The 24,106-nt window shown below is 44.4% G+C and overlaps 1 protein-coding gene across 2 annotated transcripts; it reads right to left on the reverse strand.

The window, feature by feature from the left end:
* Positions 1 to 1,045: 1,045 nt before the first annotated feature.
* On the reverse strand, positions 1,046 to 16,420 carry LOC106577939 (lysophospholipid acyltransferase LPCAT4-like). 2 transcript variants are annotated; one of them, XM_014156414.2, is made up of 13 exons: positions 15,947 to 16,420; positions 11,898 to 12,264; positions 10,940 to 11,052; positions 10,403 to 10,463; positions 10,044 to 10,102; positions 9,212 to 9,246; positions 7,141 to 7,195; positions 6,944 to 7,026; positions 6,639 to 6,764; positions 3,893 to 4,046; positions 3,631 to 3,723; positions 2,260 to 2,395; positions 1,046 to 1,894 (listed from the first exon to the last, which is right to left on the reverse strand). In XM_014156414.2, exons 1-13 carry the CDS (start codon positions 16,034 to 16,036, stop codon positions 1,677 to 1,679), a joined length of 1,590 nt encoding a protein of 529 aa, XP_014011889.1. In that variant the 5' UTR covers positions 16,037 to 16,420; the 3' UTR covers positions 1,046 to 1,676. The 2 variants fall into 2 exon arrangements, with proteins under 2 accessions (XP_014011889.1, XP_014011888.1); XM_014156413.2 differs by having other exon boundaries at positions 3,878 to 4,046.
* Between the last annotated feature and the right edge of the window lie 7,686 nt (positions 16,421 to 24,106).

Here is a 24,106-nt window from a genome sequence, read left to right on the forward strand (position 1 = left end):
GCACAGCAAATATGGAGATAGATGGAGAGATGGAGAAAAAAGAGAGCGAGAAGATTGAGAAGCCTAGTCTTAGAAGTCCTGTGACTAGAGCAAGAAGGAAGGATGTAGAGGGAAAGAAAGAGGATAAACCAAAACCAGCAGAGAAAGAGACAGGAAAACAAGGGAACGAGACAAAGGAGGAGAGGACTGAAAAGTCATTTCCTATTCCAAGTCCCATGACAAGAACGAGGCATGCTAAAGCCGTAATGGGCAGGAAGGAGCAGAAGGAAGAGTCCGCAAACACTGCAGAGAAGGAGACGGGGAAACAAGGGGATAAGGTAGAAGAGCAAGTGACAGAAAATCTGAAATGTAAAACTGTCGAGGGGGAAGGGACTATCGAGAATGATGCATTCGTAACCAACAGGGGTCTAAACCGTAAAGGAATGAAAAGGAAGGCGGGGGAGAGTGGGGATATGGGAGGGAAGAAGGAAATACAAGTAGTGGTTCAATCTAAAGAAGGGAGCCATTTAGGATTAAAAAAGCTTAAAACTAAAAACAGGAGAGGACTTACAGAGGAATCCACCTCCTCTTCCAAAGCAAAAATAGAGAAGGTAGAAACCGATGCTAAGATAACGGGAAACAGAGGGACAACAGAAAACAAAATAGAGGTAAAGATAATTCCAGCATCCAGAACCAAACACAGTGAAGGGAAAATTGAGAAAGAAACAGTTCTGTCCCCCGTAACTGAACGGAGGACAGGAAAAACAGAGGGAGGAAAAAGAAAGGGAGAGACCATTCATCCTCCCATCCCAGCCACGCTCAGTAAAGTGGAGGAGGATGAACCAACACAGGCAGAGGGTCACACATCTGACGAGAAGAGAGAGAAAGTGGAGCCCAAGAGAAAGCAAGAGATGGACAGAGCGAGAGAGAGATGGAGCCAGAGAGTAGGTAAAAGACAGCGACTGAGTGAGAAGAGAGGGCGGAAGGATGGGAGAAACAAACTTCAAAGGAAAAGGAAGAAGGCGTCTTTAAAATAAGGCTACAATGAAACAAAAGGAGTCCGATGTATATATGTAATATTCAGTTTAATAGATGAAATGTAAAATACAATATAAAATCCTGAGAATAGTAATTTACATATTCATTTGGTTTGTATATTTTGTTCTTTAAAACAATACAAATTCACATACCACATCCCATTTCAAGCAGTACAAAATAAGACAGACACTCTTAATTTTATTAAAATCGTATTACATTTATAAATAACAACTATCGTGATACTATTTTCCCAGCATCTTGACAGGCAGATCCAGAGAATTGTGTAACAATTACAATTGTTTACAATGTACATAGCTAGCTATGTAGCTATGTACATTGTAAACAAGTCTTAAAAGACCATATATAACCCATCTGAAAGACATTACGCACTAGTTTACTATGAGTCGTTCCCTTCGATTTGTTAGAGAACAGCGTGTTATATTGGCATTACTGTCGATACTGTTGAGCTGCCTTAGGTTTTTCTTCAATTTCACAAAATGGTGTAAGCCCCATTAGAAATAGAATTCCTAGAAGGGGCTCCCCATTCAAGTCGATGTATGGCAGCCATTTTGTAAGTAAGCCCACCCATATAGATTAATCTGTAATAACTGCCCAGTCCGTTCTAGGAATTCTATCAGTATGCTTCAGAGTTCCTTCACTCAGTCGTTCTTCTTACTGGGCAGAGGAGAGCCGTTATCAGCCGTTTTGTAAGGCAAGGTCGTTCTGTTGTCGCTAGGCGATCCTGCATTGTTGTTCCCCGCCTTCCCTTTGGTCAGAGGAGAGGATGGTGGTGTGGACTCCACCCCCCCAGGTGTGAAGTACTCGCTGATCAGTTTCTGATAGGTGGGGTGGGTGGTCAGCACTCTGAACAGGTCTTCTGTAGAGATACAACCACATAGCATTGCAGTTCCAAGGGACAGTGGGACGAACAACGGGACATGGCTTTCTCAATTAATCTTTCCTCGATTCCTTGCATCTGCTCTCCTTGCCTCCTTCTCATTGGAGAAAAAGGTCATTGGAACTTCTCGAATGCTGTTGAGAAGGAGGCGAGGAGATGGGTTGCGAGGGATCGCAGAAAGACTAATTGAGAAACAGCCATAACTAGGGTCAAATCACAGACTTGGTTTGTGCCCAACAAACAGGCGGAGAAGTTTCTAATACACCACTAATAATCAAGATAAGTTTCAAGTTATTCATGTATTTCAATGTCAACATTGTTAATGGATGGGTGCCTGGGCTTACGTTCGGTGGGCGCTCCTCTCAAGGACAGTTCAGTGTACAATTCCTCTGTGTGGTACTGAGGACTCCCCACTAGCGCCCCCATCAGGTCAGACACGTCCACTGCAGTCAGACTGCCACTACACTCTCTGTCATACAGCTGCAGACAGTTTACACTGGGTTCAAATATATACGTTTACGTAAATATATACCATTTTATATACTGTCTATGTAAAATATATTCATGTAGTTTATATAAAATATATTCATGTAGTTTATAGGTTAAAGCGTCCTCTTTATACCGTAGTAACCGGACGTACCGCCTGGGTGCCAGTCTATTTCTACTCCCTTGCCAACTCCTTATTGAATTGTCATTCCAAACATGTTGGAGTTGACAAGAGCACTAACCAATCTGGGATCCAGGCTACGTATAGTACATACAGTTATAGGTTCAAACGTATAACTTCATATCGTACATACCAAGTTTAACATGTATACTCTACACAAACACTGGGGTTCTAAATCTACTCTACACAAACACTGGGGTTCTAAATCTACTCTACACAAACACTGGGGTTCTCAATCTACTCTACACAAACACTGGGGTTCTAAATCTACTCTACACAAACACTGGGGTTCTAAATCTACTCTACACAAACACTGGGGTTCTAAATCTACTCTACACAAACACTGGGGTTCTAAATCTACTCTACACAAACACTGGGGTTCTCAATCCACTCTACACAAACACTGGGGTTCTCAATCCACTCTACACAAACACTGGGGTTCTAAATCCACTCTACACAAACACTGGGGTTCTCAATCCACTCTACACAAACACTGGGGTTCTCAATCCACTCTACACAAACACTGGGGTTCTCAATCCACTCTACACAAACACTGGGGTTCTAAATCCACTCTACACAAACACTGGGGTTCTCAATCCACTCTACACAAACACTGGGGTTCTCAATCCACTCTACACAAACACTGGGGTTCTAAATCTACTCTACACAAACACTGGGGTTCTAAATCTACTCTACACAAACACTGGGGTTCTCAATCCACTCTACACAAACACTGGGGTTCTCAATCCACTCGACACAAACACTGGGGTTCTAAATCCACTCTACACAAACACTGGGGTTCTAAATCCACTCTACACAAACACTGAGGTTCTCACTCCACTCTACACAAACACTGGGGTTCTAAATCCACTCTACACAAACACTGGGGTTCTAAATCCACTCTACACAAACACTGGGGTTCTAAATCCACTCTACACAAACACTGAGGTTCTCACTCCACTCTACACAAACACTGGGGTTCTAAATCCACTCTACACAAACACTGGGGTTCTACATCTACTCTACACACACTTGGAGCAGAACTTACAGTGAATGCAGTGTGAAGGAGGGACTTAAATCCCAGAAGCCCGGAGACTGATGTCACACTTAAATAGATCTGTCTGAGGTCCACCATGTCATCCTGGAACACACACACGTACTGTTAACACATACACACACACAGAGTATGTAAAGTACACAACACCAAGGAATACTTAAGGAAATCTACTACTTCAGTACTCGACACAGAAGCACACACACCACACTTGACGCCGGTTGGTGGTGGCCAGTTTAACCTTGGAGTAGTTTACCTTGGAGTAGAGTCCACAGATCTTAGCAGCAGTCTGTCTGTCTGTCAGTCCCAGGAGTGGGGCCAGCTCATCCACACCAGCCCTCCAACCCTGTTCTGACTGACACCTGTCAATCATCTTACTCAGTGCTGCCTCCACCTCGGACTCTCTGAGACTGAGGATGGAGAGTGAGAAAGATGAGAGGGGGGAGAGAGAGAAATAAGAGGGGCAGAGAGAGAGCGAGCAAGAGAGATGAGAGGGGCGAGACAGCGAGAGAGATGAGGGTCGAGAGAGCGAGAGAGATGAGGGGCGAGAGAGAGATGAGAGGGGCGAGAGAGAGATGAGAGAGGGGCGAGAGAGATGAGAGAGGGGCGAGAGATTGATGAGAGAGGGGTGAGGGAGATGAGGGGCGAGAGAGAGAGAGAGATGAGGGGCGAGAGAGAGAGATGAGGGGCGAGAGAGATGAGGAGAGAGAGATGAGGAGAGAGATGAGGGGCGAGAGAGATGAGGAGAGAGAGATGAGGGGCGAGAGAGAGAGAGATGAGGGGCGAGAGAGAGAGATGAGGGGCGAGAGAGAGAGAGATGAGGGGCGAGAGAGATGAGGAGAGAGAGATGAGGAGGAGAGAGATGAGGAGAGAGAGATGAGGGGCGAGAGAGAGAGAGATGAGGGGCGAGAGAGATGAGGGGCGAGAGAGAGAGAGATGAGGGGCGAGAGAGAGAGAGAGATAGATGAGGGGCGAGAGAGAGATAGATGAGGGGCGAGAGAGAGAGAGAGAGATAGATGAGGGGCAGAGAGAGAGAGAGAGAGATGAGGGGCGAGAGAGAGCGAGAGAGAGATAGATGAGGGGCGAGAGAGAGAGAGAGATGAGGGGCGAGAGAGAGAGAGAGATGAGGGGCGAGAGAGAGAGAGAGAGATGAGGGGCGAGAGAGAGAGAGAGAGAGAGATGAGGGGCGAGAGAGAGAGAGAGAGAGATGAGGGGCAGAGAGAGAGAGAGAGAGATGAGGGGCGAGAGAGAGAGAGAGATGAGGGGCGAGAGAGAGAGAGAGATGAGGGGCGAGAGAGAGAGAGAGATGAGGGGCGAGAGAGAGAGAGATGAGGGGCGAGAGAGAGAGAGATGAGGGGCGAGAGAGAGAGAGATGAGGGGCGAGAGAGAGAGAGAGATGAGGGGCGAGAGAGAGAGAGATGAGGGGCAGAGAGAGAGAGATGAGGGGCGAGAGAGAGAGAGAGAGATGAGGGGCGAGAGAGAGAGAGAGAGATGAGGGGCGAGAGAGAGAGAGAGAGAGATGAGGGGCGAGAGAGAGAGAGATGAGGGGCGAGAGAGAGAGAGATGAGGGGCGAGAGAGAGAGATGAGGGGCGAGAGAGAGAGATGAGGGGCGAGAGAGAGAGATGAGGGGTGAGAGAGATGAGGGGTGAGAGAGATAGATGAGGGGTGAGAGAGAGGTTAGCAGGATGTTTATAGACAATCATTTAAGTCTTGCACACAAGGAAAACATCAGCTTAGTCACCATCAAACACACAGCCATAGATCAAGAGTCTACCTACACATAAACTACATGGCCAAAAGTGGACACCTTCAAATGACTGCATTTGTGCCTTTCAGCCACACCCGTTGCTGACAGTAGTAGAATGGCCTTACTGAAGAACTCAGTGACTTTCAACGTGGTACCGTCATAGGATGCCACCTTTCCAACAAGTCAGTTTGTCACATTTCTGCCCTGCTAGAGCTGCCCCGGTCAACTGTAAGTGCTGTTATTGTGAAGTGGAAATGTCTAGGAGCAACAACGGCTCAGTCGCGAAGTGGTAGGCCACACATGCTCACAGAACGGGACCGCAGAGTGCTGAAGCGTGTAGCGTATAAAAATCACCTGTCCTCGGTTGCAACACTCACTACCAAGTTCCAAACTGCGTCTGGAAGCAACATCAGCACAATAACTGTTTGTCTGGCGTTTTATGAAATGGGTTTCCATGGCTGAGCAGCTGCACACAAGCCTAAGATTACCATGCGCAATGCCAAGCGCCGGCTGGAGTGTTGTAAAGCTCGCCACCATTGGACTCTGGAGCAGTGGAAACGTGTTCTCTGGAGTGATGACTCACGCTTCACCATCTGGCAGTCCGATGGACTAATCTGGGTTTGGCAGATGCCAGGAGAACGCTACCTGCCCCAATGCATAGTGCCAACTGTAAAGTTTGGTGGAGGAGGAATAAAGGTCTGGGGCTGTTTTTCATGGTTCGGGCTAGACACCTTAGTTCCAGTGAAGGGAAATCTTAACGCTACAACATACAATGCATTCTATACGATACTGCGCTTCCAACTTTGTGGCATCAGTTTGGGGAAGGCCCTTTCCTGTTTCAGCATGACAATGCCCCAATGCACAAAGCGGGGTCCATACAGAAATGGTTTGTCGAGATCGGTGTGGAACAACTTGACTGGCCTGCACAGAGCCCTGACCTCAACCCCATCGAATGCCAAATGCGAGCCAGGCCTAATCGCCCAACATCAGTGCCTGACCTCACTAATGCTCGTGACTGAATGGAAGAAAGTCCCTGCAGAAATGTTCCAACATCTAGTGGGAAGCCTTCCCAGAAGAGTGGAGGCTGTTATAGCAGCAAAGGGGGGACCAGCTCCATATTAATGCCCATGATATTGGAATGAGATGTTTGACAAGCAGATGTCCACATACTTTTGGTCATGTAGTGTACACACACACACACACACACACACACACACACACACACACACACACACACACACACACACCTCTTACCCGTCTTTGTGCAGCAGAGAGAGAGTTTCTCTGGCAGGTGGTTCTAGGGGGAGGGAGAGCCCTCCCAGTTTTCTGGTAGGAACACGCCCCTCCATCACATGGTCTGTCGCCGGGATGCCCAGGGTCCTGATAGACACAAGAGGTTACAGATGTTAGAATCATCTACACACCTTCATAAAATACATGCATCCAAAGCAAACAGACAGCCAAGTATACATTATGCAAATACAGAGGCAAAATTGACCACATCATGCCAAACATTGGGAAATGTCCACAAACTACACACACACGCTGTGTAGACTCACTTGGCCATGAGTTTCTGGACATTGTCTGCATACAGATTAGGGTCATCCTTCTCCTCCTGGGAGGGGGTGTATACTGGCAGGTACTGTAGCCAATAAGAGAACATACATTTTTTACTGACAGGTATTACAGCCAATGAGAAAACAGGACGCTTTTCTTCTGTGAGTGACCATTCTGATTATGGACAATATGGCCTTACCTCAACAGTAACGTTAGTGTAGAGCTGAGAGCAGGTGTGCCACAATGCCTCAACCCTGGAGGGAAAAACACCCCCACCAAGCAGTGAAATATCATCTATTGACAACTTGTTTCCAATAATATGTATGTGAAATTGAGATTTGATAATGAAGTTGATAATGAGCTCTGACGCTCATCGGATGTGGCAGGGCTTGAAAACTATTACGGACTACAAAGGGAAACCCAGACGCGAGCTGCCCAGTGACTCGAGCCTACCAGACGAGCTAAATGCCTTTTATGCTCGCTTCGAGGCAAGCAACACTGAAGCATGAACGAGAGCACCAGCTGTTCTGGATGACTGTGTGATAACGTTCTCGGTAGCCGATGTGAGCAAGACCCTTAAACAGGTCAACATTCACACAGCCGCAGGGCCAGATGGATTACCAGGACGTGTACTCAAAGCATGCGCGGACCAACTGGCAAGTGTCTTCACTGACATTTTCAACATCTCCCTGACCGAGTCTGTAATACCCACATGTTTCAAGCAGACCACCATAGTCCCTGTGCCCAAGAATACGAAGTTAACCTGCCTAAATGATTACCGGCCCGTAGCACTCACTTCTGCAGCCATTAAGTTCTTTGAAAGGCTGCTCAAGGCTCACAACAGCATCCTCCCGGACACCCTAGACCCACTCCAATTCGCATACAGCCCCAACAGATCCACAGATGATGCAATCTCTATTGCACGCCACACTCGCTTTCTCACCTGGACAATAGGAACACCTATGTGAGAATGCTGTTCATTGACTACAGATCAGTGTTCAACACCATAGTACCCTCAAAGCTCATCACTAAGCTAAGGACCCTGGGACTAAACACCTCCCTCTGCAACTGGATCCTGAACTTCCTGACGGGCCGCCCCCAGGTGGTAAGGGTAGGCAACAACACATCTGCCACGCTGATCCTCAACACTGGGGCCCCTCAGGGGTGTGTACTAGGCCCCTCCTGTACTCCATGTTCACCCATGACTGGGTGGCCAAACACGACTCCAACACCATCAGTAAGTTTTCTGACAACACAACAGTGGTAGGCCTGATCACCGACAACGATGAGACAGCCTATAGGGAGGAGGTCAGAGAACTGGCAGTGTGGCGCCAGGACAACAACTTCTTCCTCAATGTGAGCAAGACAAAGGAGCTGATCGTGGACTACAGGAAAAGGCGGGTCGAACAGGCCCCCATTAACATAGACGGGGCTGTAGTGGAGCGGGTCAAGAGTTTCAAGTTCCTTGGTGTCCACATCAGCAATGAACTATCATGGTCCAAACACACCAAGACGGTCATTAAGAGGGCACGACAAAACCTTTTCCCCCTCAGGAGACTGAAAAGATTTGGCATAGGTCTCCAGATCCTCAAAAGGTTATACAGCTGCACCAGAGAGCATCCTGACCGGTTGCATCACCGCCTGGTATGGCAACTGCTTGGCATCTGACCGTAAAGCGCTACAGAGGGTAGTGTGTATGGCCCAGTACATCACTGGGGCCAAGCTCCCTGCCATCCAGGACCAATATAATAGGCGGTGTCAGAGGAAAGCCCATAAAATTGTCAGAGACTCCAGTCACCCAAGTCATAGACTGTTTTCTCTGCAGCCGCACGGCAAGTGGTACCGGAGCGCCAAGTCTAGGTCTAAAGGTCTCCTTAAAAGCTTCTACCCCCAAGCCATAAGACTGCTGAACAATTAATAAAATGGCCACCACCCCTCCCCCCAATTGTTTTGTACACTGCTGCTACTCGCTGTTTATTATCTATGCATAGTCACTTCAAATTACCTCAACTAACCTGTACACTGACTCGGTACCGGTACCTCCTCTATATGGCCTCGTTGTTATTTTATTGTGTTACTTTTTTATTATGTTTTACTTTAGTTCTTGAACTGCACTGTTGGTTATTAAGGGCTTGTAAGTAAGCATTTTACGGTAAGGTCAACACTTGTTGTATTCGGCGCATGTGACACATAAAGATTGATTTGAATGATTATAAAGATTGATTTGAATGATTATTAAAGGTTTTTATTTAATATAGATGGTGTCTTACCAGGTAGTTCCCCTGTGGGTCCAGCGCACAGTATCCTAGAAAGTAAGCATTTTTTTAAAAAGGCATAGAAATAATAACTCTAGAAGGTAAACTGCCATGTGCAGATAGTACATCTGATTCTGTTCAGAACATTGCATGGGCCTACGTCTGACTGTACAGGCATGCTGTGGTGCCATGAGAGTTCCAACATCCACAAACATTAACTATGATTAGAAACCAAACCACATGCTATTTTTTTATACGACAAGGTAGGGTGCTCTCAGGCACAATTCCAATGCGCTCCGGGTTAAAATCCCACAAGCCCAACCTTAGCCATTAGTGGGGGAAATGCAAAACTGACCCAAAATAAGCATCTAGTGCCAACTTCAAGTTTCAATGTCACATGCAGAAGTACAGTGAAATGCCTTTCTTGCTAGCTCTAACCCCAACAATGCAATACTAGAAATAACAACGTAGAACAAAACACAATATATAAATACAAGTAGTAAGTAAGCATACAGGGTCAGTTCCAATAGCATATTTACAATGTGCAGGGATACTGGAGTGATGGAGGTAGATATGTATAGGGGTAAGGGTACTAGGCATCAGGATATGATAAACAAAGTAGCAGCAGCGCACATGATGATTGTATGTGAGCGGATGTGTGTAGAGTCAGTACAAATGTACGTGCAACTTCACCCTACACCTTCCGCTGCGTCGGTATGTAAACTACTAGTGACAGTGCTGCTTCCCCCTGACAACATGCACCCCTGGAGGCAGCGGTTCCATCCCTCTGTTCTGCCACTCAATTTCTCTGCTGTATCCCAATACTGACGCAGTCCAGTCTACTCACCAGTTTGTTGGGGTAGTGCAGCAGAACAGGTTGGACTGGGACTCCAGCTAGGAAGGCACCTAGGAGGGAGACAGAACAGCAAACCTGTCAGCCTACCACCCCCCTATGTAACACAACATACCATCCATTACTTTAGGTGTAGAAGAAGTGACATTCTTTATGATGTTCTCACCAACCCGGGGTTCAAATACTATTTCAAATGATCTCAACTACTTTATCTGGGCTTGATTGAGCTTGACTGGCACAATGGAACCAGTAGAATAGTCACAAAAGTGCAAACCCTGCCCATCTGGCAACCTAGGCAGGCTAAAGCATTTGAAAGATTTAAAATAGTATCTGAACCCAGGTCTAAATCTTACCAGGTTTGAACTTTATGAGACTGGTGCCGTTCGTAGTGGTGCCTTCTGGGAACATCAGCATCTGGCCATGAGAGAGAGGGAGACTGTTTGATGAATAGAGACAATGGGAATTTAGAAAGCAAGGGAGTTAGTAGAACCAATTCTATGTTGTCCCATCAGGAAGGTTCATTCGGAGGAGGGAAAGCAAAGCAGTGACTGATGAATAGAGGTGTGTTAAACCAGTTCTATGAAAGCTGTCCCTTCATCAGTAAAGTTCATTGTTGGCCACCAGTAACATTATTAGAACGTGACATACCGGTATTGCAAGTTAACAAAGTTGTGGTGCTATATGACGCAAAACTGATGCAGTGAGGTTACATGTGTAACTGGTGGGATGTGAACCAACGTTTCCTGTCTTAACCATTAGACCAAGAGGAAATCCTTGTAGTCTGCTAGCAACAATTGGGTTTGCATGTCTCTGGCAGGGCTACTACGTTACACCGGTTCCCCCATTGGCCTAATTTGACCTTTGACCCCTGCCCTCTGATCCCTGCTTACCTGTGGCCAGTAGCCGTTGGAGATGAGCCTCTCTTTGATCTGAACGACAGCCCGTTTTCTGGATTCTGGATCCTTCCTGTTTACCAACACTGACTGGTTAAACTCCAGGAGGGCTGAGAGAGAGAAAAGACAAACCATACACAAGGCTGTTATAATGTGACATAGCCATATTGACATGAGAATTATATTCATTAGGACACAAACGCCACTGAAGTGCTACTGAAGAGAGGAGAGGGAGAGACATAAACTCTATAGGGAGAGAGAACAGAGGGAAATGTGAGAGAGAGAGAGAGAGAGAGAGGGGGAGAGAGAGAGACTAGAGAGAACAGACAGGGAAATGTGAGAGAGGGGGAGAGAGAGACTAGAGAGAACAGACAGGGAATTGTGAGAGAGAGGGACAGAGAGACTAGAGAGAACAGACAGGGAATTGTGTGAGAGAGGGACAGAGAGACTAGAGAGAACAGACAGGGAAATGTGTGAGAGAGAGAGGGAGAGAGAGACTAGAGAACAGACAGGGAAATGTGAGAGGTGGCGAGGAAGAGGAAGGAGAGGAGGGGATGGAAAAGGTGAAAGATAAATAGGGAAGGTGGGGAAAGAGAGTGCAGGACAAAGAGACAAGAGAAAAAGAAAAAAGAAAAAGAGGGAAAAATACAACTTAAGCCCACATACAGAAGAGAGTCATGAGAGTTGTGTTCAAATATTCATTAGTTCCTTGTGCTGTTGGACTACTAAATGCAAAGTAGACTGTATCGGTATATGTACTTATCTAGTGCAGTTGGGACAGTGGTTGTTTGTGAGTGAATGTATTAATGATGGACTGACTGGTTTAAATGTGTATGATGTGAAAATGTATGTGATTCTTTTAATGAAGGTGATGCCAAAGAAAAATGTCCATCCTGTCTCTTTAAAAGGGCAACTTTGATCCAGAGCCTCTCCCAGTCTCCCACATAACACTTACCCCCTATAACGGGAATGCTTTGGTTCTCCGATCTAGACACCACCGCAGGCAGCTGGGTTTCCGTCAGCACCAACATATCCAGGAAGCTACTGTGAGGTGCCACTGCCAGCACAGGAGCCTCCTTACACCCCGCCCTACAACCTTTGACCCGGACCCAGAAGAACCCCAGGAAGAAAAACACTGCCCGGCTAAGGAACCAGATGATGGGGTGTAGTAACCATCTCCTCCACCCTGTTGTTACTGGCCGGGACCGTTCCGCCTCTGAGAGGCCAGCCAATCGAAGCCGGGCAATAGGCCACATGATCAGGAAGCAGAGGACAGCCAGAAAGACTCGTATGGGGACGAGGATGGAGCCCAACACCATGCCCTGTGGATGGGAGGGACAGGGATATGATCATATATGGAGGATATTATATTGCATAGGGTAGGTTGAAGTCGGAAGTTGACATACACCTTAACCAAATACATTTAAACTCAGTTTTTCACAATTCCTGACATTTAATCCCAGTAAATATTCCCTGTTTTAGGTCAATTAGGATCACCACTTTATTTTAAGAATGTGAAATGTCAGAATAATAGTAGAGAGAATGAATTATTTCAGATTTTATTTATTTTTCAGTTCCGCCCACACATTTTCTATGGGATTGAGGTCAGGGCTTTGTGATGGCAACTCCAATACTTTGACTTTGTTGTCCTTAACCTGTTGGGGGTAGGGGGCAGTATTGACACGGCCGGATAAAAAACGTACCCGATTTAATCTGGTTACTACTCCTGCCCAGTAACTAGAATATGCATATAATTATTGGCTTTGGATAGAAAACACCCTAAAGTTTCTAAAACTGTTTGAATGGTGTCTGTGAGTATAACATAACTCATATGGCAGGCAAAAACCTGAGAAGATTCCTTACAGGAAGTGCCCTCTCTGACAAGATCTTGTTCTTCTTGTCTCTGTTTATTGAAGACTGAGGATCTTTGCTGTAACGTGACACTTCCTACGGCTCCCATAGGCTCTCAGAGCCCGGGAAAAAGCTGAATGATATCGAGGCAGCCCCAGGCTGAAACACATTTGCGCTTTTGGCAAGTGGCCGATCAGAGGACAATGGGCTTAGGCGCGTGCACGAGTCGACCCCATGCTTTATTTTCTTTCGTCTTTTTACCTAAACGCAGATTCCCGGTCGGAATATTATCGCTTTTTTATGAGAAAAATGGCATAAAAATTGATTTTAAACAGCGGTTGACATGCTTCGAAGTACGGTAATGGAATATTTAGAAATTTGTCACGAAATGCGTCATGCTCGTCACTCTTCTTTACCCTTTCGGATAGTGTCTTGAACGCACGAACAAAACGCCGCTGTTTGGATATAACTATGGATTATTTGGGACTAAACCAACATTTGTTATTGAAGTAGAAGTCCTGGGAGTGCATTCTGACGAAGAACACCAAAGATTAGTTGGTACATGGTGTGCAGCAAAAAAAAAAAAAAAAATTGGTAATAAAATTTTTCTTATAGTAAATCTGACTTTGGTGAGTGCTAAACTTGCTGGGTGTCTAAATAGCTAGCCCTGTGATGCTATCTACTTAGAATATTGCAAAATGTGCTTTCACCGAAAAGCTATTTTAAAATCGGACATATCGAGTGCATAGAGGAGTTCTGTATCTATAATTCTTAAAATAATTGTTATGCTTTTTGTGAACGTTTATCGTGAGTAATTTAGTACATTTTTAGTAAATTCACCGGAAGTTTGCGGGGGGTATGCTAGTTCTGAACGTCACATGCTAATGTAAAAAGCTGGTTTTTGATATAAATATGAACTTGATTGAACAAAACATGCATGTATTGTATAACATAATGTCCTAGGTGTGTCATCTGATGAAGATCATCAAAGGTTAGTGCTGCATTTAGCTGTGGTTTGGGTTTATGTGACATTATATGCTAGCTTGAAAAATGGGTGTCTGATTATTTCTGGCTGGGTACTCTGCTGACATAATCTAATGTTTTGCTTTCATTGTAAAGCCTTTTTGAAATCGGACAGTGTGGTTAGATTAACGAGAGTCTTGTCTTTAAAATGGTGTAAAATAGTCATATGTTTGAGAAATTGAAGTAATAGCATTTCTAAGGTATTTGAATAACGCGCCACAGGATTCCACTGGCTGTTACGATTTCGTCCCGCCGACCCTAGAGAAGTTAAGCCATTTTCCCACAACTTTGGAAGTATGCTTGAGGTCATTGTCCAATTGGAAGACCCACTTGCGACTAAGCTTTAATTTCCTGACTGATGTCATGAGATGTTGCTTCAATATATCCACATATTTTTCCTTCCTCATGATGCCATCTATTTTGTAAAGTGAACCAGTCCCTCCTGCAGCAAAGCACCCCCACAACATGATGCTGCCACCCCGTGCTTCACGGTTGGGATGGTGTTCTTCGGCTTGCAAGCCTCCCCCTTTTTCCTCCAAACATAACAATGGTCATTATAGCCAAACAGTTCTATTTTTGTTTCATCAGACCAGAGGACATTTCTCCAAAAAGTACGATCTTTGTCTCCATGTGGAGTTGCAAACCGTAGTCTGGCTTATTTATGGTGGTTTTGGAGCAGTGGCTTCTTCCTTGCTGAGCGGCCTTTCAGGTTATGTCGATATAGGACTCGTTCTACTGTGGATATAGATACTTTTGTACATGTTTCCTCCAGCATCTTCACAAGGTCTTTTGCTGTTGTTCTGGGATTGATTTGCACTTTTCGCACCAAAGTACATTCATGTCTAGGAGTCAAAACGCATCTCCTTCCTGAGCAGTATGACGGCTGCGTGGTCCCATGGTGTTTATACTTGCGTACTATTGTTTGTACAGATGAATGTGGTACCTTCAGGCGTTTGGAAATTGCTCCAAAGTATTAACCAGACTTGTGAAGGTCTACAATTTTTTGGTTCTGAGGTCTTGGCTGATTTCTTTTGATTTTCCCATGATGTCAAGCAAAGAGGCACTGAGTTTGAAGGTAGGTTTTGAAATACATCCACAGCTACACCTCCAATTGACTCAAATTATGTCAACTAGCCTATCAGAATCTTCTTAAACCATGACATCATTTTCCGTAATTTCTCAAGCTGTTTTGAAGGCACAGTAAATTTAGTGTATGTAAACTTCTGACCCACTGGAATTGTGATACAGTGAATTATAAGTGAAATAATCTCTCTGTAAACAATTGTTGGAAAAATTACTTGTGTTATACACAAAGTAGATGTCCTAACCGACTTGCCAAAACTATAGTTTGTTAACAAGAAATTTGTGGAGTGGTTGAAAAACAAGTTTTAATGACTCCAACCTAAGTGTACGTAAACGTCTGACTTCAACTGTATCATACATGCATTGCACACAGAGACATACATCCCTTTCGTATTTATTTGGACAGTGAAGCTAAAATGTTTAATTTGGCACTATACTCCAGCATTTTGAATTTCAGATCAAATATTTCATGAGTCGACAGTACAGAATGTCACTTTTTATTTGTGGGTATTTTCATACATATCTGTTTTATTTGAAGGTGTCATAAGTATTTGGACAAATTCCCTTATAGTGTATTAAAGTAGACAAACGTTTCCTTTTCTGTCCCATATTCCTAGCACGCAATGACTACATCAAACTTGTTGACTCTACCAACTTGTTGGAGGCATTTTGTTTTGGTTGTGTTTTCAGATCATGTTGTGCCCAATAGAAACGGAATGGTGAATAATGTAGTGTCACTTTTATTATAAATAATAATATAATATATTTCTGAACACTTCATTTAATGACTACATTAAATATGGACGCTACCATGATTACGGATAATCATTAATCAATCGTGAATATTGATTAGTGTGAAAGTGGCATAAATAGAATGTAGCCTGCCGGGCAGCCGCTAGTGGGCGCTATGTTTGGATAGTGGAGATCCATAACGCCCACTGGCGGCTGCCCAGGCTAGGCATAATGGTGAGAGGTTAGTTATGTTTTGGAGGTATGATCGTTGTGCATCTCTTACCACATTTCCTCAAGTATAATAAGACAACTCACCCTTATTAACTGCGCCCTGGTCAGTTTCAACGTGTGCACAAATGGGTGTTGGGAAGAATAAGTTGCTTGGTGACTGTTCTGCCTCTCCATGGCGACCAGGCAAGCCTTGACAGATCAAACCAGATTTCAAAGTAACCCTTTCAGCTTTGTTGTGTGAGGTATTCACTGAATGGTAATACATATACCGTAGTGTCGAACGTTTAATTCCGCTGCAACTGTTTTACTTTGCATAAAACCTGAAAAAGCTGGTTGGATAAAAAATAAATAAAGACAAGTCCAAAATGAAAACTAGCCAAGTGAAGACGTGAACCCGTACAAAACAAACAAAAAATCCCAAACGTTGATTTATTGTACTACAACACAATGAACTTCATAAGAAAGGTGCGCTAGCGTCCTTGCACATAAAGTAAAAGAATAACAACCTAGGTAGTTAGTCCATCCTTTTAACATACCACACCTGTCACGCCCCTTCAGAAAGACTTGACAAGTGAAAGACGCTGTCAATGGGAGGATTCGATTATGCTGAGCCGCGAGACACCGGTCTATGGACCGTGACGGTGAACGGGGAAAAGCGGTAAGGGAGAAGAGCCTCTCAAATCGAACAGTAATATGTGTAGCTTGGTCATTTTGTTAACAAGGCAGCATGGTGCATCGTCCAGAAACACATATAATTTCCATAAAGTATATTTTGGAATTTTCAAACGACTTTTCATTGATAAGGCAGATATGGCAATCAATTTTGCATGTGCTACTCATTACCCCACATGCTTAATTACATCACTTTTGTTTTGAGCCGATGTCGCCGTGGGCCTTGAACGTGGCACCTGGCTCACGCCTATGAGGCAGCCCGGTTCCAAAACGAATGCAATCAAATTTCACCCGGTGAAAAACACGCCTAACCGGACGCCCGAGACAGATTAATCGAATCCCCTCACTGACATCCAAGCAACCACCGAAGTGGCATCAAGTTGAACCGGTTAAAAATTCTGTCACTGGTACTACATGTTTAGCCTATTGGCCTACACGCCCAGTCGAACGACAGTCATCTAATTAGGGTGTTAAAGTTAATTTATCGTGCCAAAAAAACTATTGATCATTTGTTTTACATTTAGCCCATTTAATAAGCTTGTCATGTTTTGAGAAAATAGTCATCCTTGGCTGCATTGCTAAATGACGCATTGTCTATTCTCATACACCTAATATTGGAGAAATGTGTTCGATTAGAATGTCGGCTATAGAATGGACCATGGACATCTGTCGCAATCTGTGGAACATCATGTTCCATCATCCAATCTCAGTCAACATTATTTAGGCCTACATAGCAACATGAGACAGGCTATAGAACATAGAAACAAACAACAAGTAGGTAAATTGTATGGAGGACCAAATCTGCCATAATTAGAAATAAATGCATGAATAAATAAAATGCACACAGACATAAATAGATTAAGACATGAATAAATAAATACATGCACATATAAATAGATAGATGCATGAATGCATACAAATAATTTAGATCAATAAATAAATTGATGAATACATGAATGCTACAAGATTCTGGAGCAACCCCCTGCTCCCCACACCACTGGCAGAACTCGCGCCACCTTGTGTCATAGATTCATGTGGTGGACGGAGCCCTGACACTCTGTAAGATGTTAACAACAGAGGGCTCAAAATCTAAACCAGACCATTTTCGCTGATAATAGGTCCAGCCTCCGAGGTAGTTCCCATGCTGTCCCTGCTAGGAGTGACAGTATTGTGCTGAACCAGTGGTGTCTCTGCCATCTCAGGGAAATCAGAAGGACCTGGTGGCCCGCTTCCCTGATTCTGACCAGAGTCACTGGAATCAGCGGGATCGGGGAAAGGTGTATAGCCAGGGCATCTAGACCAAGTGGTCCGGGGGGATATCAAGAACCAGAGGGGGCACTGTGTGTTTCTCTGAGGCAAACAGATTCAACTCTGCTTCCCCTCACTATTCAGGGATGCGGTAACCACTCCCCTTCCTGAGGGCCTCCCTGGACAGCATGTCCGCTGCAGAGTCCCTGGGAGGTGGACAGCTCGCAGTGAAGCAAGATTCTTTAGCCACTCCCCTTCCTGAGGGCCTCGCTGGACAGCATGTCCGCTACAGAGTCCCTAGGAGGTGTACAGCTTGCAGTGAAGCCAGATTCTTCTGTGACCACAGCAGAAGTGTAAGTGCCATCTGGTGGAGGCGGATGGAACCCAAACCCCCTTGGTGGTTTATGTACGCTACCACTGTGGTGCTGTCTGTCTGTACCAGCACCGGTTTGTCTCGCAGTTGTAGGAGAAGAATTGAGCCCAGCTAGTTGGATTTCTCTCAACTCCAGCATGATGATGGGGAGTTTGGACCAGCTGGGGCTCCATGTCCCGCTGGTCTCCCTCCTCCTCAATACCTGCTCACCAGCCTGTCAAGGAGGCGTCTGTTTGGACCAGTTCCCTCCGATGGACTCTGCCCAGGCGTATCTCGACTGAAAGGAATTTCAGTGATTGCTATCTTGCCACTGCTCAGGTACATTCCTTGGACACAGTCAGACGACAATACCTGTCTTCCTTGGGATGTAAACCCTGAGCATTGAACCAACTCTGCAGGGGTCTCTGCAAGTGTAGAAGGCCCAATGGGGTCAAAAAAGAGGCTGCGGAGAGGAGACCCATCGGTCTCTGACACTGAAAAACAGTCACCTTCTGGTTTTGGACAAAAACATTGAGGTGAACTACAATTTCTGGACTTTCTCTTCGGTGAGGTGGGCCCTCATTAGAGACGAGTCGATCTGCATGCCCACAAACATTACAGTTTGTGTGCGGCCCAGGAGGCTTTACATTTTTTTTTACATTTTAGTCATTTAGCAGACGCTCTTATCCAGAGCGACTTACAGTAGTGAATGCATACATTTCATACATTTTTTTATTTTTTATACTGGCCCCCCGTGGGAATCGAACCCACAACCCTGGTGTTGCACACACCATGCTCTAACAACTGAGCCACAGGGAAGATGTGAGATGTTCTCGTGAATGAGCACAGGTTAGCCAATCGTCTAGGTCATTTAGTAGTAAATCAAATCTAATCAAATTTCATTTGTCACATGCGCCGAATACAACAGTATTCAGCGCATTTCACCTTAGTGAAATGCTTACTTACAAGCCCTTAGCCAACAAGCAGTTTTAAAAAAAATAAGTGAAAGTATTTACAAACAAAAGAAATACAAAAAAATAAAACTGAAGTAAAAAAATAGAAAAATAACAAATAATTAAAGAGCAACAATAATATAACAGTAGCGAGGCTAAATACAGAGGGTACCGGTACAGAGTTAATGTGCGGGGGCACAGGTTAGTCGAGGTAATTGAGGTAATATGTACAGTACCAGTCAAAAGTTTGGACACACCTACTCATTCAAGGGTTTTTCTATATTTTTTACTATTTTCTACATTGTAGAATAAAGTGAAGACATCAAAACTATGAATTAACACATATGGAATCATGTAATAACCAACAAATTGTTAATCAAATCAAAATCTATTTTATTTTGGAGATTCTTCAAAGTAGCTACCCTTTGCCTTGATGACAGCTTTGCACACTCTGGAGCCGATGTAGTACGATACAATCGTAGTCCTGTATTGACACTTTGCCTGTTTGATGGTTCGTCGGAGGGCATATCGGGATTTCTTATAAGCTTCCGGGTTAGAGTCCCACTCCTTGAAAGCGGCAGCTCTACCCTTTAGGTCAGTGCGAATGTTGCCTGTAATCCATGGCTTCTGGTTGGGGTATGTATGTACGTACAGTCACTGTGGGGACGACGTCATCGATGCACTTGTTGATGAAGCCAGTGACTGATGTGGTGTACTCAGGAGGATAGAGTTATGGTCAGATTTGCCAAATGGAGGGCAAGAGCTTTGTTCGCGTCTCTGTGTGTGGAGAAAACGTGGTCTAGAGTTTTTTTCCCTCTAGTTGCACATTTAACATGCCGGTGGAAATTTGGTAAAACGGATTTAAGTTTCCATGCATTAAAGTCCCTGGCCACTAGGAGCGCCGCCTCTGGATGAGCGTTTTCCTGTTTGCTTATGGCGGTATACAGCTCATTGAGTGCGGTCTTAGTGCCAGCATCGGTCTGTGGTGGTATGTAGACAGATACGAAAAATACAGATAAAAACTCTAGGTAGGTAGTGTGGTCTACAGCTTATCATGAGATACTCTACCTCAGACGAGCAAAACCTTGAGACTTCCTTAGATATAGTGCACCAGCTGTTGTTTACAAATATACATAGACCGCCACCCCTTGTCTTACCAGATGCTGCTGTTCTATCCTGCCAATACAGTGTAAAACCTGCCAGCTGTATGTTGTTCATGTCATTGTTCAGCCACAACTCATTGAAACATAAGATACTACAGTTTTGAATGTCCCGTTGGTAGTTTAATCTTGCTCGTAGGTCATCGATTTTATTTTCCAATGATTGGATGTCTGCCAATAGAACTGATGGCAGTGGGGGTTTACTCATTTTACTCACTCGCCAACAAATTCTCATAAAGGCAGCCCGACCTCCGCCCCCTTTTTCTCTGTCTTCTCTTCACGCAAATGACAGGGATTTGGGCCTGTTCCCAGGAAAGCAGTATATCCTTCACATTGGACTCGTCGGACTCGTTAAAGGAAAACGCTTCTACCAGTTTGTGGTGAATAATCACTGTTCTGATGTAACTGTGCATGTAACTGATTAAATGTAACTCAGTATTTTCAATGTAAGTAGGTAACCAAAGTGTACAGTACAGTGTATTTCAATGAGCCAGCTTATTAAAAAGGCAAGATAAATATAACCGCATGTTAAAGAGGAGGTGGTTAGTGTTTGGTCCAGGCACGCTGACTGTTGTGAAGGTGTGGTGTGACCAGTATCTTCAGGGAGAATCCCACAAGCATCCATCCACTCTGGGAGAGTCCTAAGAAAGAAGGCAGGAGAGAGGGGGATGAGGAGGAGGGAAAGGAGTTTAAACCACCCACAGGTGGCTGGTGCCACCTTCATTGGGGAGAATGGGCTCATTGTAATGGCTGGAACGGAGTCTACTTAATCGTATAAAGCACATCAAACATAGTTTGACACCAATCCATTCACTCTATTCCAGTCATTATTATGAGCTGTCCTCCCCTCACCAGCCTCCTGTGGAACCACTGTACAATATATTAGGCCAACCATCAAATTTGACAACAAAGCTACACTGCAAAGTGTGTAGTATTTTATTAAATCACTTTTTTTGATAGGTGTTTCCCACTTGATAGGCCTCACTCGGTAGGCTTCGCCCTCTTGGTAGGCTTCGCCCTCTTGGTAGGCTTCGCCCTCTTGGTAGGCTTCGCCCTCTCGGTAGGCCTCGCCCTCTCGGTAGGCCTTTTGGTCTTTTTAGTCCTTTCACTTTCGGTAGGCGTTTCTCTCTGGGTAGGCGTTTCTCTCTGGGTAGGCGTTTCTCTCTGGGTAGGCGTTTCTCCTTCAGTAGGTTTCTTAGTCTCTGCAGGCCTTTCTCTCTGGGTAGGCTTTTCCCTTTCACTGGTAGGCCTTTTAAATTCTGTAAATAAACTCTGATTTCAGACTGGGGCAAAGGTTCACCATCCAACAGGACAATGACCCAAAGCACACAGCCAAGACAACACAGGAGTGGCTTCGGGACAAGTCTCTGAATGTCCTTGAGTGTCCCAGCCAGAGCCCGGACTTGAAACCAATCGAACTTCTCTGGAGAGACCTGAAAATAGCTGTGCAGTGACGCTCCCCATCCACCCTGACATAACTTGAGAGGATCTGCAGAGAAGAATGAGAGAAACTCCCCAAATACAGGTTTGCCAAGCTTGTAGCGTCATACCCAAAAATGCTGTAGTCGCTGCCAAAGGTGCTTCAACAAAGTACTGAATAAATGGTCTGAATACTTATGTAAATGTTATATTTCCATTGTTAGTTTTTTTAATAATAAATTAGCAAAAATGTCTAAACCTGTTTTCACTTTGTCATTATGGGGTTTGTTTGTAGATTGATGAGGGTGGAAAAATGATTGCATCAATTTTAGAATAAGGCTGTAACGTAACAAAATGGGGGAGGGGGAATGTCAAGGGGTCTGAATACTTTCCAAATGCACTGTATGGTACCACCTTGACATCTGATCTGCTTGCCTCAATACATGAATGCTAGAACATTGGTCACTAGGATTAGCCATTTGCATCTAGTCCCTTAATAATTGCATAACGGTGAAAGTTAGACACGTGTCCATTATAGTCATACTGAGAGGTGATGCAAGGCTCGCTAGCTTGACTAGATTCCTCCAGAGACGTACACAGCCTGTTGCATTTATTCACATAATATTGGAGTCAGATTGATGAACGCAGTTTATTATTATATTGAACATAATGGTTGGATAATTACCATTAACTATAAATGGTGGCTCCTCAGTTAACGATGGGGATTTCCATAGACCCTTACAGTGGCGGGGTGTCGCTTTGTTATTGTTTGAATAGCAGATTGCCCCGTTAAGTAATACTTTAAAGTAATTTTTCAGCATATCTGTACTTTATTTATATTTTTGACAACTTTTACTCCACTACATTCCTAAAGAACATATGCACTTTTTACTCCCATAAAGTTTCTGTACTGGTGGCGCCACCTTGAGTTAGGAGGTCAGTAGTGGTAGTAGCATTAGCCTCTTCCTCCAGTACTGGCATCTCACCAAAGCTAGAATCTTAAGAGGGGAGTTAGTAACAGCATTATATTTTTTACAAAACCACTGCACTCCTATCAGTATCAATCAGATTCAACAATATTAATGGCTAAGTCTCAAATGACACTATGTCCTATAAGTTTTTTATTTCAAGTTTATTTAACCAGGTAGGCCAGTTGAGAACAAGTTCTCATTTACAACTGCGACCTGGCCAAGATCAAGCAAAGCAGTTATATAGTACACTAATTTAGAACTTATATATAGTACACTATAATAGGTTGCATAGTGGTTAGAGTGTTGGGCCAGTAACCGAAAGGTTGCTGGATTGAATCCCCGAGCTGACAAGGTAAAAATCTGTCGCTCCCTAAGCAAGGCAGTTAACCCACTGTTCCCCGGGCGCCGAAGACGTGGAAGTCGATTATGGCAGCCGCCCACACCTCTCTGATTCAGAGGGGTTTGGTTAAATGCGGAAGACACATTGTTGTACAACTGACTAGGTACCCCCCTTTCTCTTATTTCAAGGAGTTGGCCACTATATAAACGCATAGAGATAAATGGAGAAAGAAGCCATTATGGCAAAGATAGGAGACGTTCTCTCTATGGTGTCATTTAATCTGTTCGTTATCGTTACAATCCTAATTGCTTTACCTGGTCCTGCCAGGGACTGGTGGCGCCATCTAGAGTTTGGTCAGAAGTGGGTTCACTAGTTACTTCTTCCAGTACAGGCATATCAAAAAGGTAGAAGAATCCTAGAACAGGTTTAGCAAGTAACAAAATTATATGTACAAACTTTCCCAAAATGATTCTGGTTTTCCAGGAATTCTGGTTGGAAGATTCCTGGAATCAAGAAGGAATAAGCAAGAAACCTGGTCCTGTGGATTCTGTCTATTGTGCTCATCTGATGGCTTCTACACACACACACCATGCTGATTGGAGACAGAGACATAAAGGGAGAAATAAAGAGAGAGTGTGGTGGGGACTCCTAAGATTCAGTATTTTTGGAACGGAGGAAATTATTTACCGTAGTCTACTTTGAGAACAAACTCTCACATCTTTCACAGCAAAGAGTGAGCTAGTGAGGAGAGAGAGATGGGAGGGCCACAGCTAGGCATGTCGGCAGTGCTTCATTTGTAATTCGGGAGGTGCGGAACAAAAAGTGAGCACGAGAGGGTGGTTCGGGAGTTCTGAGGTACCGGAACATATATCATCGCATTTGTGTAGTGACATAGAGCAGTAGAGTACAGGCATTTACAGAGGTTGCACACATTGGCCCTCCCCTTCCCACCATTCACTCACTCATTTAGTAACAGCCTGATAGTAAGCAGCAGCAGGTCATATACAGTACCAGTCAAAGATGGGGCAGAACTACACATTCAAGTTTTTATTTATTTTTACTATTTTCTACATAGCAGAATAATAGTAAAGACATCAAAAATATGAAATCATGTAGTAACCAAAGAAAA

This window comes from Salmo salar, chromosome ssa18 (assembly GCF_905237065.1).
Source record: "Salmo salar chromosome ssa18, Ssal_v3.1, whole genome shotgun sequence".
Classification (NCBI taxonomy): Eukaryota; Metazoa; Chordata; class Actinopteri; order Salmoniformes; family Salmonidae; genus Salmo; species Salmo salar.